The sequence below is a fragment of the Phaethon aethereus genome (genome assembly GCF_964289735.1).
Source record: "Phaethon aethereus genome assembly, chromosome: 12".
Taxonomy (NCBI): domain Eukaryota; kingdom Metazoa; phylum Chordata; class Aves; order Phaethontiformes; family Phaethontidae; genus Phaethon; species Phaethon aethereus.
In genome coordinates this window covers 20,379,096-20,394,565 of record NC_138588.1, presented here as the reverse complement: position 1 = coordinate 20,394,565, position 15,470 = coordinate 20,379,096, and the positions used below count along the sequence as shown (strand labels likewise).

Below are 15,470 nucleotides of genomic sequence, written 5' to 3'. Positions count from 1 at the left end.
TTGTACAGAAAGTTTATCTAGGCAATAAAAAAACCTTAGTGTATTATGTTCTTCTTTCGTCATCTTTTTTATTCTTAATTTTTAAGGGAGAGGCTTGAAGAGCGGTGAAAATTTTAAGTTGTTATATGATCTTGCGGATCAATTACATGCTGCAGGTAAACTTGTTTTCCTCTTTTTTTTTTTTAACTCTGGTTATTATATTTTAAAAGGTCACATTAAAAACAGTGTTCATCTTAAGTCTTTTATTTTCATGTTTCTATCAAATAAATTCTGAAAATCCTGTTAGTTCAGTTGTAGATAAAGTTTTGTCTTGTCGTTGTGGACAACTGTGGATTTAAATGGCCATGTGTGAAGCAAAATACTAAACTGTAATACTCCCTGTCCTTCTCAAATCTCCAGAATGCAAGCTCACAAACAAAAAATGAAGTTGTATAAATTAAAAAATGGTGTTGGCTCACTTTGAAGAGCCTGTATTTTCTTCATATGTCCCTGTATACTACTCCTTTACAGAATGCCTTTCACAGTTCTTGTAGTTTGAGTGGCCCTGTCTTATTGCTGTGCTTTTGTATTAGTGGGAGAAAGCTGACGTGTTCAGTGTTTCAGCAAAATACTCTAAAGCTTGGGGGAGGACGAGGAACTGTTTGCGTTACTATTTTAACTACATTAGTTTTAGATTTCACATGTAATAATAGATTTATAGTTTTACATGAATAGCTTTGTTTCTAAATTGGTGGCTTCACTAACTAAATGTCCATGTGGCATTTTCAAGTTTACTTTGGTATTTTTCTTTAGTACGCCTGACTTTTGAGCTCCACAGCAATGTAAGATGGCACATGTGTTCTATTCAAACTTGGAGGAACATTATGGGAAGGCATTTATGGGAAAATTCTCTTTTGACAAAGCAACAAGAGCAAATAATGGAAATATGCCAGACTGAAATCCTCGGGTTTAAATATATGGCCCTTTGGTGCTGGGAGTAAGGATTTCCTGTTGCTTATGAAGTGCATTAGCACTTAGTATTTGGAAGTTTCAGCCAGTGGTATAGAGAGGGATTACTATAAGAGCTCTTAAGAGGGGAGTTTCTAAATACGTGCCCTTAGGGTGTGGGACTCTTCAGTAAAATACATGTGCTTTTATGGTGATATAAATTTGGCTCGCTAATATTTTAAAAGAAAACACTGGAAATCTTTTCTTTCAACTAGTTGGAGCTTCCCGTGCAGCTGTTGATGCTGGCTTCGTTCCTAATGACATGCAAGTTGGACAGACGGGCAAAATAGTAGCACCAGTAAGTATGGAAATATCTCTCATAAAAGAGCTGTGATATTTTCTAGCATGCATTTTCCTTCAAAGCAAATGCTTAGATATGAGCTAAGTCTGCATATTGAGCCTCACAGGAAAAATCTTTGTATGCCCAGTGTGATATTGTCACTTAACCATGCGTTAGCAAAAACTACAGCAGCAAGCTGTCATGTGAGTCTCTTCCTTTGGGTCAATCAGAAGTGTTCTGCAGACGGTTTTGTCAGGGGCTTCGCGTGCTGGTGTTTTTCATAGTTGCCTGTGCTGAACGTTTTTTAGTTTTCTCATAGCCATCGCTGGTATGCTGAAAGGTGTCATTGCCAACATAGACTTGAAATTATATTGATGTGTAGCTTGATCTCTGGGAGGTGTGGGCGTTTGGTTGGTTGGTGGTTTTTTTTTTTTTTACTGGTGGTGGTTTTTAAGTTTTGGTAATCGAAACAGGATTATTGCATTGCATTCTAAGCAAAATTGTTGTAAGGGGTGAAAGTGCAAGACATTTCAGAGATAAATAATCTACAGGTTGGCTGCTGTTAGAGTGACATACCAAGAAGGGCATACTCTAATGAGTACCGTGATGTTGGGAAATGACCACCTGCACCTCTTCTCTGCTATGCATCCTGGTATCACAGGGGACTGCTTTCTATCTTGGGTCTTTTTGGATCTAGGGGGGGGGCCTTTCTGTCATGTGGAAGTCTGAGCTTACTTTCGCTGTTCCTTATGACCTGGGGAGATGTGGGGAAAGTGATAGACAGGTAAAGCACACCTGAGCGTTTATAAGAAAGAAGGTACAAATGTAGCTCGTCTGAGCGTGGGGTAGAATGTGCGCTAGCGCGTACTGAGATGCGACGATCGTGAACTGGAGTAAGGAATTACGACTAAGAACACGGGCAGGAACGGAAATCTGTCAGATGTACGCCTTGAGCTACGTAATCAAGGAAATATCCTTTTGGCAAGCAGTTTTCTTTGAGTATGTATGGCAACAGAAGGCGCCAAAGAGCAACTTTTTGCTTGTTAATGGTTTAATGAGACGAGAAAGGGAGGGAGAGTGAGCTGGAACTTAGTGAGAAACTTGTCATATTTCAACTGCTGCATTTACTGAATCTCAATAATTTAAGTAATGCTAAAAAGCTTTAAAGAATACCAAAGCCTTCATAGGATCTGAAATGCTTTGCCTTTGTACCATTAAGAGCTGCAAATTCAAGCACTTCAAACCATGATCGTTATTTTTCCAGTAATACATGCAGCAGGATAGAGCAGCACTTGAAGATACTGCTGCTTTTTTCCCAGCCCTCATCGGAGGCCTTCTGATGATAGCCCTGTAGGACCAAGTGGAGCTATTTCTAGGCACACTAATGTTTAACCTGTAAGCCTATATGATAACCAACTGCTACAAAAAACAGCCTCTGAGACATAGACCTATTGATTGGTCTTAAGGTCCACCCGGTTGCATATGGCGTCCTTCCAAAATCTTGACAGCAGTGGTATTAGCCTCTGCTATGCAAGGACATTCTGAGGCTTTGCAGATTATAAATGCAATCCTAATTCTTCTTTCTGGTGATGTCTTTCTTTTGTGCATAGTATGTAATTGTTTGGGGTTTTTTTTGACATAATGCAGGACAGCTGTAGCCCCCGGCATAATACTTCCTCTCTGCTAAGGGAACGTTTGTATTTAAATGTAATGCATTTTTCTTTTGATCATACAGTAGGCACAAGGTCCAACGTAGTGCAGCTGTAGGTCTCGGCAAGCTAATCGCCACCAAGTGAGTGAGTGCAACTGCAGCATATATGGAAATTGCAGGTTCCAGAGAAGGCACAGTTGGTTGTCATGAGGAGGCAGTCTTTAGCTGGTCGTTGCGTACCCCAACCTTTTGAAAACCAGGGAGTAAGCTGAGTGTCATTTTGAAAGGGCATGAGATGAGACTGACTACCCAAATACCCATTCATGAAGTGGAAAATGCTAATTTGAAGACAGCTCGGCTCTGGCTTGTATGTCTCGAGGCTCAACAATGAACATTCTTTCCAGAGTCCGGGGCATAATAAACAATTATGTTGAAACAGAAAAGGCTAGTTATTGATGAAGATACAGTGCTGTAACGTGCCACAGATGGCTCATAGCAACATGTGAGAGTCATAAGAACATACAGCCACATCATAGGATCACATCAGTGTCACCTTTGTAATTTTTTAGAGGATTGTTAAAACAGCCATTAGTCAGGACTGACTAGTGAATGTTTAACTATTGTGTCAGCGAACGATCCTAACTGGCACAATCGCATGGTGCTACATCTTTTTGTCAGCAGGTGTATTTCTCTCTCCTCTCCCTTCTTAAGCAAGTAGCGAGCTCCGCAGAGTACTGAAAATTATATGCCCCTTCTTTCAAATTGTTCAAATATTTCTTCTGGATCTTAAAATACATGCAAGGACAGTGTACGGTGACTTAGAAGTATAGAAAATATTTTGTTAATTGTAATGAAAGTGCAAGTTGCATTGATACTAAGCCCTCAGAGTTGCGGACTAGAGAAATTAATTTTTCGATGTGCTGGATAGGTATCTTATATGTGAGGTGGTTTAAAGCCGGAAGTTCTTAACTTCACATTCCGAATTCTACTTTGCTATCTTTTTGGTACTTTAGCTATATAACAAAATTATTCTGTGCAGTGGCAGATAGAATTCACTTAAAGGAGTAGAACTGAACTTTCTTGATCAGATCAGGATTGCACTGGGTAGTTTAACGGTCCTCTGGAAGATGACTGCTTTCTGTTCCTATGAGGTATGCTTGATACCGCTAGTTCAGGGAGAGCTCACGACATTTTATCTGGAAAATTGCAAGGCAGCTTTGTACGTTGGTTAGTTCTATTAGCTGAGACCTGGGATTTGTGTTTAGTTTTGAACTCCGACTGACATGGTGCATGCCCTCCTGGGCGTGTTTTAAACAGGGGAAGAACCTGGGATATGAGAAATGTCTGGTGTTCGAGATGTACTTGCGCTCCTGTGCAGCTGTTAGTTTCTGATGGGAAAGTATCTTGGCGTATGCACTTATTCTTCTATTAATAGTCTCTTGCCTAGTCTCGGTGGAGGATTGGAATGCGTTGTTTTTTAAAGGACTCTGGAATTGGGTCATTTTTGAGACTATAGAGGGAGAAGAGTTAGTTACAGGCTCGGGGAGAGGGGAGGTGCTTCTGTGGCTGCTTTTTGTGTATAAACGCTGGGGAGTGTTTCTGTGCCGATCATTGGGTAAGAAGGTAATAGTCTAAAAGATCTGCGTATTTCTTCTCTTGTGCCTTTGATTGTGGATTTGGTAAAGGAAGGGTAATTTTGGTCGTTGGTCCTTCAGTGATTCCACGACTGGCTTCAGTTTTTAAAAGTGCAGCCCAGACAGTGCATCACAGGACATGAAAACCTCACAGCCACAGCAGGGCTTTCCTGAAATGCTCATGTATTAATACCTGAGCCACTTGCTAGTCAAGAAACAACTGTAGTTAGTTTTGCTCAAGTAATGAAAGAATGCAGTTAATTAAGGAGTACAAATTTCACCTTCTTTCTGTTTGAGAATTGGTTCTATATAGTACATCTACGCTTGGATCTCTCAACTTGGAGCTTTTGCTCATGTTGGAATTTATGCATTTTGTTGTTTTATGACTGAATCCTTGGTAGTTTTTCTTTCGTATAATTTTATTCCAGTTCTTAAAACTTTTGGTGTATTATTTTTGTTTCCCGTAGTAGCTTTTTTTACCTGTTGATTTCAGGTGATTGCAGCTCCTGTTTGAACATTCTGTCTTATGAAAGAGAAGGCTGGTTTGTATTATTTGATGAGATGGAAGGAAGGAAATATTTAGGCATATGTGGATATAGTAAAATATAAAATGTTACCTTCCTTATTAAAAAAGTAATTTAGTGTATTTAATGTCTTTAATCAGTGACGACCATTTTAGGAGCGTATTTTTTTAAATTAGAAGCCAGTTGTTTTCGGCTATTTCTTACATGCAGGTGTTCTGCAAAAAAAAGAAATTCAGTTCTCAGATTAAGCACTGTATTGTAGCTTTTGTTTCAGAAAAAAGCCCTCCAGAAAAAAGGATGTTCAAATTAGTTAGTTTAGGATAAAAATATCCTTCCCATGAGTGCCTACTCTTAGTTAAGTATATCCAGTTAGAAAATACTTAATTCCCTGCACAAATCAAGCCTCCCACCACCACCCCAGGGCAACTGCTGTTTTTAGGTAAGAAATTTCAAATAGTGAAGGACGTTAGTTTTCATGGTAAAAATCTTCCCAGTTCTATCTCGTTCACAAAAAAGAAAGAAACAAGAACAAAAGGGGGGAGGAGAAGAGAGGAGGTAAATAATGCTTTTCAGTTATTTAAAACTTTTCTAAATAGGACACGAATGCCTCATTTATTAGTTCAGCGTTGGCTTTCCTTACTCAAGGTATAATTAGCAACATTTCTAACATACAAAGTAGTATGTAATCTTTCTCATGAACTTGCATAATTTGTCTAATGTTGAAACAAAAAGAACTTCTGACTGTTGTGAGAAAAGAAACCCAACTGCTATAAGCCTTAAGTAGCTTCTGTTAGTTTCTGAACTGTGACCTTTGCATATAGGGGATGATTGAATGTCTACAAACAGGTGTCTAAAATGCCATTTTAGCCATCTGGGGTATAAAAAGTACATTCACGGGGCTGGTAGTTACTGTGTGGGACCTGGAGACTTCCTTCACGAGCAGCATCTATGATTCGGGTGGGAAATCCTCCAGTATCTGCAATGCCACTGGGCACCTATGTTTGGACACCCAAATTGTTCCCATGTGCTCCCAAGTTTTCTCTTGTGTCCTGTTCTGACTATATTCTCCCTTTAGCTTTTGAAGGAGGATGGGGTTGTACTGGGATTATCTCACTCTCCACTTCTTCCCCCCGGAAAACAAACAAAACCTCAGTGGCACGGGGAGTTGCTTTTTTTCAGAAAGCATGTGTCATTTTAGGCTGTTTATTTTACTATCCTGTGACCTTGTGAAGGATCTGCTGCTGCCTGAAACGCATCCTTCTAGTCTAATCTCTTCAGAGTTTAAATGGTCACGTCGCTCTTTTAAAATTTATTTTATTTTCCTCTTTAGAAGTCTGTGTTCTTTCAGGGTCCAGTTCTAGAACTGCTTTAGTTTTCTTTATAGGTTTTCCTAGCTGGCAGTAGGGGAAGGTGTGGCCAGTATTTCACAATTGTAGGACTCGGGGTGTCCATCTGGGGTTAGCCATCGGTGGACCACGGCTAGAAGGCCTCACCTTTGCCATCTCGGACTTTCTTGTGAGGTTTTCTTCTTGAGAAGAGTACAGTCCAGAGGATGCATCCAGCAGGCAGAACGCAGCCAGGCAGAGCTCCTCTTTTTTTTTTCTTTTTTTCTTTTTTCTTTGAGGTCTTTAGTTGCTGCTATCATGTTACTTTGAACATTGGGCGCAAAATACTGTTCTAACAGGCGACGAGAAACTGAGATGGAAAACTCAGGAAGGCAGGACTTAGGAAATATATGATACAGTAATAATTGACACCGGCTCAGATGATTGTGCTAGAAATGTGATATGATTGCGCAGAAGGCAGGTGCATTTGGATATTGCGTGTACCGAGAAACCTCGGGTGGGGGAAGGCAGATGGGAGTTCAGCGTAGCTCTGATACGATCGCCAGGAGTAAACTTGCTGACCTGCCTAGCTTCAGTGTTTAAGCTTCGATTTCATACCAGAGGGTCTCTCTGGATGTAAATGGATTGCAGGAATTTCAAAAGGGAGGCACGTTTACAATTGTCAGGAATTGACAGTAATAACGAAGGAAAAAGAGGCGTGTTAAAGATGCGACTTCAGTTGAGATGCTGAGGAGTGAGATGTTGGTTCAGTTGAAAGGCACCAAAGCTGTGGAAGAACAGGAACAATTTAAAGCGTTATGTTAGGTAGAAAATGCAGGAGTGGGATGAAGTTAGAAGCAGGAAAAGGAAACTTGAAGAGCGAGGAAGCATTTCCTGGCAGAGAGATACGTGAAGGTGCAGAGCGGTCTTCTACGGAGCAGCGGAATTCCTGTTGCTCCGCTTCTTTTACAAGAGGGTGGGATGCTTTCTGAGCTTGTATTTTCCTAGGCGGTCCCTTTCACTGCAGAGAGCGACTTTTTAGCGCTTGGTGTAGTCATCGTCTTGCTTTGGGAGTAGCGGGAAGGGAGAAAGACGGTATCACATTTTACGTTATTCCTTTATTTGGTATTTCTTTGTATTTGGTGGCAAAGCAAGCAAATACTTCACCTAGCCTGGTTTTGTTCTCTCCAAAATGCACGAGTGACTCATGGTTTCATTGCATAATAAGTGGATACTAACTTTTCTTCAGTGTTACTTCCCATCGCTTTCGTGGGGGTCGTTTGCTTGCTCAGGTTAGCATTGTTAAGTTTTGTTTCCCTTCGCTCTCTTGTGGGGTAATGTAGGGGAAGCGAAACAAGGTATATTTTATTCCAGTACTTCTGTTCTTTTTTGTTCTCTGCCTCTCACCTAAAATTACTAATGACAGAATGAACTAATTAATTCCTTTAAGCTTTGTGAGAAGTGTCACTTCTGTCATCTTGATTGTACTCGCTTTAAAAGTATTCTGCTCCTTGCTTATCAATTGGAAGATCTTCATTGCTTCCTAATTTGTTAGGAGTATATGCAAGAGAATATTGAGATACTAAAGTTACTGTATTTGCACACGATACATTACTTGATTCTCCTATCTCCAGCTAGCTGCTTTGTAGGCATGTCTTACTTGTACGGTACGTTTGTGGTTTTTATTAACAGACTGGCAGGTGCACTTTTTGTTGTATAAATGGTTGAGGCTGTTAGGTAGCTAGCAGATGGCAATAGCATTGGGAAAAGTGACCATGCTTGGGAAACGGTTTTTTGGAATATCTCCTCTGATAATTCACTATCGTTGAAAAGTAGCTTTATAGTGGCAAACTTTAGAGAGCTGTTTGTATGCAGCTGGGACTGAATTTACAGACTTACCTTTCTCTGACTTGCTAAAAAGCTAAGGATTGACAACCCCTTTCATCCTGCATTATCCAGTGTAGCTTTTAACTCCAGGAAAACTATGTTCACAAATTGATGCTCTGCTCCTCTGGGGTTGGTGCAGAAACATTAAATTGTACTAAAATATTCATATGTGAGTGCATTTAGCTGAAAGCAATTGATGTGCTTTTCCCGGGGGGGGGGGGGGGGGGGGAATTGCTGTATGGCCCTGCTCTCCAGCAGACACCCTAACCACGCTTAAGAGTAATTACATAGCTTGGCTGATCAAAGGTTCTTAAAGTGAAAAAGAAACTGTAGTTGGGATATAGTTTAGTAATGTGTGCTTCTTGAATGGAACATATTCAACTGCATCAAAGTAGTATGTACTAGATAATTGTTTGATATACAGTGTAATATAGATGAACTTATGTCAAGCCAGAAAATACTTTATTGGGTTAATAGCTTCTAATTGGAAGGAATCTCTTGCATGAAGCAATTTTCATTAAAAAGATTTCTTTTTCATTTCATTGTCCTTTCACTCTTGCAAAGAAAATAAAATATCTGAGCTGCCTTTAAAATGAGTACATGTGCCAAAGCGGTTTATTAAACTAGGCTGTTTAAAAGCATGCCGCTGGTAGGATGATAAATGGATGTACATTGAAGGTTTTCAGCGTAAATCAAAAGTCGGCGTAGAAATCAATAGTAGCTGACGGCATGCTTGCAAAGTAACTACCTCGTCTTGTGTCGCACCTGTGGAAGATGCACAGTAGTCTGCTACAGCAGCATTCCTGCTGTAACATAACATTCCTGAAAGTCACTGTACGTTGCAACTAAAAACCGGTCTTGCGGTTCTCTTAAGCAAATGTACCTTAACTGCCCCAAGGCAGCCTAAGGCATTTTTAAATATTCTCGTAAGTAAAAATGAAGTAATATTATATGCCATGAATTATTCTGTAAATAATTGGAAGGGTCAGTACGTACAGGAAAATAACTGCACTGCTCTATTGTCAATGACAGTCATCCACGTATAGCGCTCCCGTGACATTTATCCAAACGGCGTGTAACTGGCTATGCGGATTCTGGAGCCAGTTGTGCAAATTTGTGCACGTGAAGTCTCATGGACTCGCTGTAGACGTTGAGCTGGATACATTTAAAGCAGAAATAAGGGTTTAGGGGATGGCTAAGGGGGACTTTTTTTTTTTTTCATTTTGATGATTAGCATACAATGTGTTCCTACAAGACATACCGCGGTCGTGTTCTCGAAAGGTCGTGGAAAAAACCAATACTCGAGTCTAGAGCAATACTTTAAATAGCAAATGAGAAGTTGGATTCTTGATTTGGAATCTTGCCTTTAAATAGGATATATTTGGGACTTGGGGTTTTGTTTCTTTTTAGAGTTGTTGTGATGCAAATCTGTGCTTACAGACTTTGAGGCCTCTGTCAGGGCCCTGGCTCCCACTGGCGTCTTGCGGGCAGTTGTGTGGCGGGACAAATGAAAACATTCTTGGCCTTTGTGCCAGTTTGCTGGCAGAATCGGCTTTGGCTGCTGCTTTGGCCCTTACGAGAAGCCTAATGGATACGTTACGTGCAGATGCTCCCGCCTTCACGCGTTCCCGATACTGACATACAGAGGCCTTTCTGCAGTAGCACGTCTTTAATTTAAGTACTTCCCGATTGTGCCTCCCTGCCCCCTTCTTCGTACGCTCTTTGGCTGTTTGGTCCGTTCGACTGCCGTGCTGCGTGTTCCCTCCGTTGTGCTCTTTCTTACCGCTAGCTCTCTTCTCTGGTGTCCCTCCCCTGTGCTGATGTCTGCTACCCACTTCAGACAAAATAAAGATTTGTGGCACGGGTGTGACATACGTACAGTAATTATTTCCTGTGTGAAATTAAGTTACTATGAGGCAAGACAATTGTCTGATCTGATGCCGTGCCCTTACACCACGCAAACTTTCACCTCCCTTGACTTTAATTGCTTTGGGGACTTCATTTTGTATCGGACGGTGCAGCGTGCCCCTTAGTACAGAATCCGTGTGCCATTTTGTTACGCCATTCTCACGTGGCACGGTGCTGGCAGCAGCCCTTTGGTGAAAACCTGCCTGTGCACAAGCGCCGGGGATTTGATAAATGCCGCTCCGTGTCCCGGACTTTGACGTAAGCGCCCGTAATTGTAGTCTGTGGAGCAGACACCTGATGGCAGTAATTAGAGCTTCCGGGGATCCAAAAAGCAGGAACTTGAAGTTGGTGCAAAGCCATCTTTGTTGGCACCCGAGAGGTGCGATGCAGGCTCTGATCCATGCCGTTTTGTGCCTCGGCGTGGGTCTCCTGCTTGGATGAGCTCTGAAGAACCGAGATCTCCTTCCAGACCTTAATGCGCTCTCCGCTGCGATGGCAAGCGTGTCGCATAACGCAGTTGGAAGCGACGCTGCTCTGTGGTACCGATCCGCTTTCTTTCCATTTCGCTCCCTCGCTCGCTTCTTAGCGCTTGGGGCTACAGTCCTGACTTGGGACTTTGAACGTCAACGCAGTAGAAATGATAGGACTCGGCAAAAGCCACGATAGAAGTTAATGATTTCACGGGAGACATCAAAACAAGGGCATTACCTTGAAAAGAACTTGAGAGGTCTGCATTTCTGAGTCCTTTATGACCTCTGGATGACCAGCTGGATTCTCTCCTTGGAGACCACTAACAGTCCCGACTCTTTATCATTCAGACCTTGCGGGTCTGTCGTTTCCCTCTTACTAAATCATAGAATAGATTTAAACTAATATTTAAGCAGTCCAGTCTATTTTACAGTATGGAACTATTGATAAGAAACGTGCTGCCCGACGCATTCTTTGTACGAAAACGTTACTGAGGTGATCTGCCGTAAGCGTCGGAGCCTACTGAATGGACCGGTTACCTTAGCCAGGGAGCCAAAAGCACGTGACCTAGAAGGGCATGGCTTGGATGCGTAATAAAGGCTTTTTAGACGAGCCTGGTGATTTACAAATGTGCTTTTAATGAAACATCTTTGTCTTTCCCAGATATTTTAATAGAATATGTACATAGGCATCTGGCTCCTGGTTAGCTGGATTCTTTCCAAAGACTGAACTTCATAATGTTAAACAGACTGATAAGAGTATCTGGTAGTCTAGATGACTGGCACTTAATGAATTGCTCTTAAAAAATCAAATTACAGTAATGTGTTTTTTAAAAGAGCTTGTATGAAAGACTATATGATGTTAGAATAATTTCTCCTGCAACATCTGTTCTTTTATTTGGTATAATTAAATATATTCCATTCTTACCGTGAGTTCTTATATGGACATATTATATTACATTGCAGCTGTGGTTAAAACGGATTGACCTCCAATAGTAATCTACTCGGTAAAATGCTATCGAGGCTGAGAAACGTCTGAGCGTCTTCAACAGCTGTGTGTTTTTGTGGAAATACATAGACTAGGTTCTGCGTTTGAATTTCAAAGCAAGGCTTTTTAATAGGAAGTACTGTGTTCCTGCTCTGTTTTCCCTCCCCTTTAATTTTTACAGGAGATAGCTTTTGTCGAAAAGCTTCATAAAGTTTCTTTATCTATTTCTATTTAAACCCCAGTGTAATAGGTGAAACCTGTAGCTGTAGAAACATCAGAAAGCAATCATCTTTTTTTCTTTAATTGACGTACTGACTATCAGGCCTGTATGGAAGAAGCAGTCTGTATTTGAACACCTTCGTTTGCCAGCCAAGTCCTCTGTAGGTCTGTGCCTGTTCCGCAGCTGTGCTTTGTTCTGTCGTGTTTAGAAGCCGCTTAACTGTAATGGACATCTTCAGTTGCACAGGGATGAGATTTTTTTTTGACCCTTTTACTGTCCCTGGCACCAAAAATAATTTCTAGAGTTAGATTTGTATGTTCTTAACTATGGACTAACCTCGGTGTTTTTTTTTTTTCTAAAGAGAAACTCTGTTAGTATTTGAGGTTGCATCTTTTCTAAGCATGTATAACTACCACCTTTTAATTGGTTTTGACAGATGATCTCCTAACTAGTGTTGTGTGTTACAGTTTCCTCTTACCGAATGAGTTGGTGAAAAGTACCGTCTTTGGTTTTTTTCTGTAAAATTAGGTAGCTGAACAGTACGGGCTTGACTGGCACTTGGACTTGCGGTGGTGGGAAAACTGTCGCAGAGCTGCAAATATACTGGGTTTTGGATAGATTGTAGCCCGGGTGACTTTGGGCCCAAGGGAAGAAAACCTGCTTTTCTGCTGTGAGTTAAAACTGTCGCTGTAGATCTAGTTGCCTATCCATTTTAATTTATTTTGAATGTAGAGTCTCTTTGGAGATGCTAGATCGGGAGCCCTGAAGCGTAGAGATCTACTGCGTGTCGGTGCCTACCTGGGAAGCGCATCTTTACATGTCCTCTGTAGGAGTTGGTAGCGCGTGGGGGAAGAAAAGCTTTAGGGCATATGAACATTGAGGGTTGGGATAAATAACAGAAACTATCGCTACAAGTGTATATAGTGCGCTAGCCCGCTTCGGTATGTGAAACGTTCGAAGCTGCCGCATGGGATACTTTTTAAAGGTTTAAACACCAGAATCACAGAATCACACAGAATCGCAAAGGTTGGAAAGGACCTTCAAGATCATCGAGTCCAACCACTAATCCAGTGCCACCACGTTCCCTAAACCATGTCCTGAAGCGCCACATCCACACGTTTTTTGAACGCTTCCAGAGATGGCGACTCCACCACCTCCCTGGGCAGCCTGTTCCAATGCTTGACCACCCTCTCGGTGAAGAAGTTTTTCCTAATATCCAGTCTAAACCTCCCCTGGCGTAACTTGAGGCCATTTCCTCTCGTCCTATCGCTGGTGGTTACTTGGGAGAGGAGACCGGCGCCCTCGTCGCCACAACCCCCTTTCGGGTAGTTGTAGAGAGCGATGAGGGCTCCCCTCAGCCTCCTCTTCTCCAGACTGAACACCCCCGGTTCCCTCAGCTGCTCCTTATAAGGCTTGTGCTCCAGCCCCCTCACCAGCTCCGTTGCCCTTCTCTGGACACGCTCCAGCACCTCAACGTCCTTCTTGTAGTGAGGGGCCCGGAACTGAACAGGGGATTTGAGGTGCGGCCTCAGCAGTGCCGAGTACAGGGGCATGACTGCTTCCCTGCTTCTGCTGGTCACGCTATTCCTGATACAGGCCAGGACGCTGTTGGCCGCCTTGGCACGCTGCCGGCTCATATTCAGCCGGCTGTCGACCAGCACCCCTGAACTTCAGCTTTGTGCATTCTGTCTTATTTAAAGGATCCCGGAGGCTTCAAAGAAAGAAGCCTAGGTTTTCTCTTTAGGTAACTACATTATCCATTTGTAGGTTATCTTGCTTAATATTTGCACTGGCAGTCTCCAGGGTCACGGGTAATACTGCTTGCCCTGTCCTCTAGCTGAGCAGTGTCTTACGTTTGATGCAGATCTCTTGTTTTCTGGTTGTGTGGGTTTTTTGCCTCATCTCTCTTTGCCAGATGCTCCTGTGAGATCCTCCTTTTACGGTTACATTGCATCCCCAAGTGGGGAAGGGAACCAATCGTCAGCCGCCTTTTGACTTTGAAAGCTACTGTCATGTGCATGTAACTGATTTTGGGTTAGGTTTGTGAGAGCTTACCAAAACTGTGTGCTGTGGGTACCAAAAATGTCTCTCTTTTGTTTTCTTCTAGGAACTTTATATTGCCGTGGGAATATCTGGAGCAATCCAACACTTGGCTGGGATGAAAGACAGCAAGGTATATAAAGATGGGTGTGCTAGAAAAGATTTTTGAGGAAGGGAGAGAGTTGACTTCCTTGCTTTTACATCAGTACTTTAGCCGGCTTTCCGATTTTTTTTTTAATGGTAAAATTGACAATTTGTCTGCCGCTTTAAAACGTGCTAGCCCTCTAAGCCTCGCTAAAAAAGATAGCGTGGCGAAACATCTCTCACAGTAGAAAAACCGTTGCACTACAACCCGAAGTGGGAAGTAGAAGCAGCTTACTGACTTTGTTTATTTAAAAAAGCAGCAAGGAAACACAGGTGCCTGCATTCTATACAATAGTTCTACTTGCGTTTATTTCAGAGTATGACACATTAATTCATGCATAACAATGTGCAGTTTGAATTATGAACTTAACTATTCCATAAAGTAAAAGATGCCTCTGACATTCCTGCATTTAGCCATTCAAATGGAAACCTGTTATAAAATGGCAGTAAAACTTTAAAAGGTTTAACTCATTAGTTGCCAAAGGGAAGAACCTGAAATGGGAATTGCCAGGTTGGTCCACAGTGGGGTGTTTGGAAAGAGGAGCAGAATCACCTGCTGAATCATGCTATCAAATGTCAAAAAGTGTAGGTTGTGCTGCCTCCCCGCAAGTACTTTTAGAAAAAGCGTGTTGTATGTTCCCTTCCTGCCCCCCCCGCCCCCCGTTTCCAGGGAATGAACTTAGGCTTTCTGCCAGAAACCAAACCCAGAGCTTTGACTAGCGTACAGAACGGAGGAAAAGGTTTGCGAAACTTGACGGGCAGATCCTTCTGCGTAGCCAGTGACAGACTAGTGAGTTGATGTGCCTGGTGATTGCCCTCACAAGCCAGCCTGTGTGGTAGGATGATCTGTGCTTTCTTACAGCTTAGCTTCTTTTGCATATATTATTTAAGTATTTATGGGGGAAGATCATGTAAAGCCGGATTTGGGATACAGCACCCTTTTCGGGGCCTCGGTCTTCTAAAATCGGGGACTCAAGTGACATCAGCATTAGTTGACAGTGGAGGAAAACCAACCAAAATTAGGAATTAAGGATGAATGATGGGCAGGGATGAAGGTCACTCTTGAGAAGTGTGAGTAACAGTATCTGTAGCAGCGTATTCTCACCGGTCATGGCGGAACAGCGCCGCCGTAGTCTCTCCTACTCGCGGTGCGGCGACAGGGAGACGACGGGGACGGTCGGGCAGCGGCAGTCGGCGAGAGCGGCACCGATGCGGCGCTACCGCGGCGGTCCTCGGCTCCCTCTGGACTCCGCTAGTAGCCGATGGGCCACGGTATTAGGTGTGTCTTTGTTTCGAGGCGTTTAGTCTCCAGCTGCGCTTTTGGGCGAGGGAGAGGATGGGCGAGTGGGATTAGTATCGGCTGTTGACTGAGAACTGTGTGTTTAAAGGTGCGTAAAACTTGATCTGACCCTGTT

At 42.5% G+C, this 15,470-nt stretch overlaps 1 protein-coding gene across 1 annotated transcript in view; it reads left to right on the top strand.

Moving 5' to 3' along the window:
• ETFA (electron transfer flavoprotein subunit alpha) overlaps window positions 1–15,470 on the top strand; it is a gene marked incomplete at its 5' end in the record, with an annotated part of 33,303 nt that overhangs the window by 14,686 nt on the left and 3,147 nt on the right. Inside the window, 3 exons of the mRNA XM_082005109.1 lie at window positions 91–155; window positions 1,203–1,285; window positions 13,979–14,044. Of these exons, the coding sequence (XP_081861235.1) occupies window positions 91–155; window positions 1,203–1,285; window positions 13,979–14,044 (214 nt within the window). The remainder of the gene's footprint in view (window positions 1–90; window positions 156–1,202; window positions 1,286–13,978; window positions 14,045–15,470) is intronic.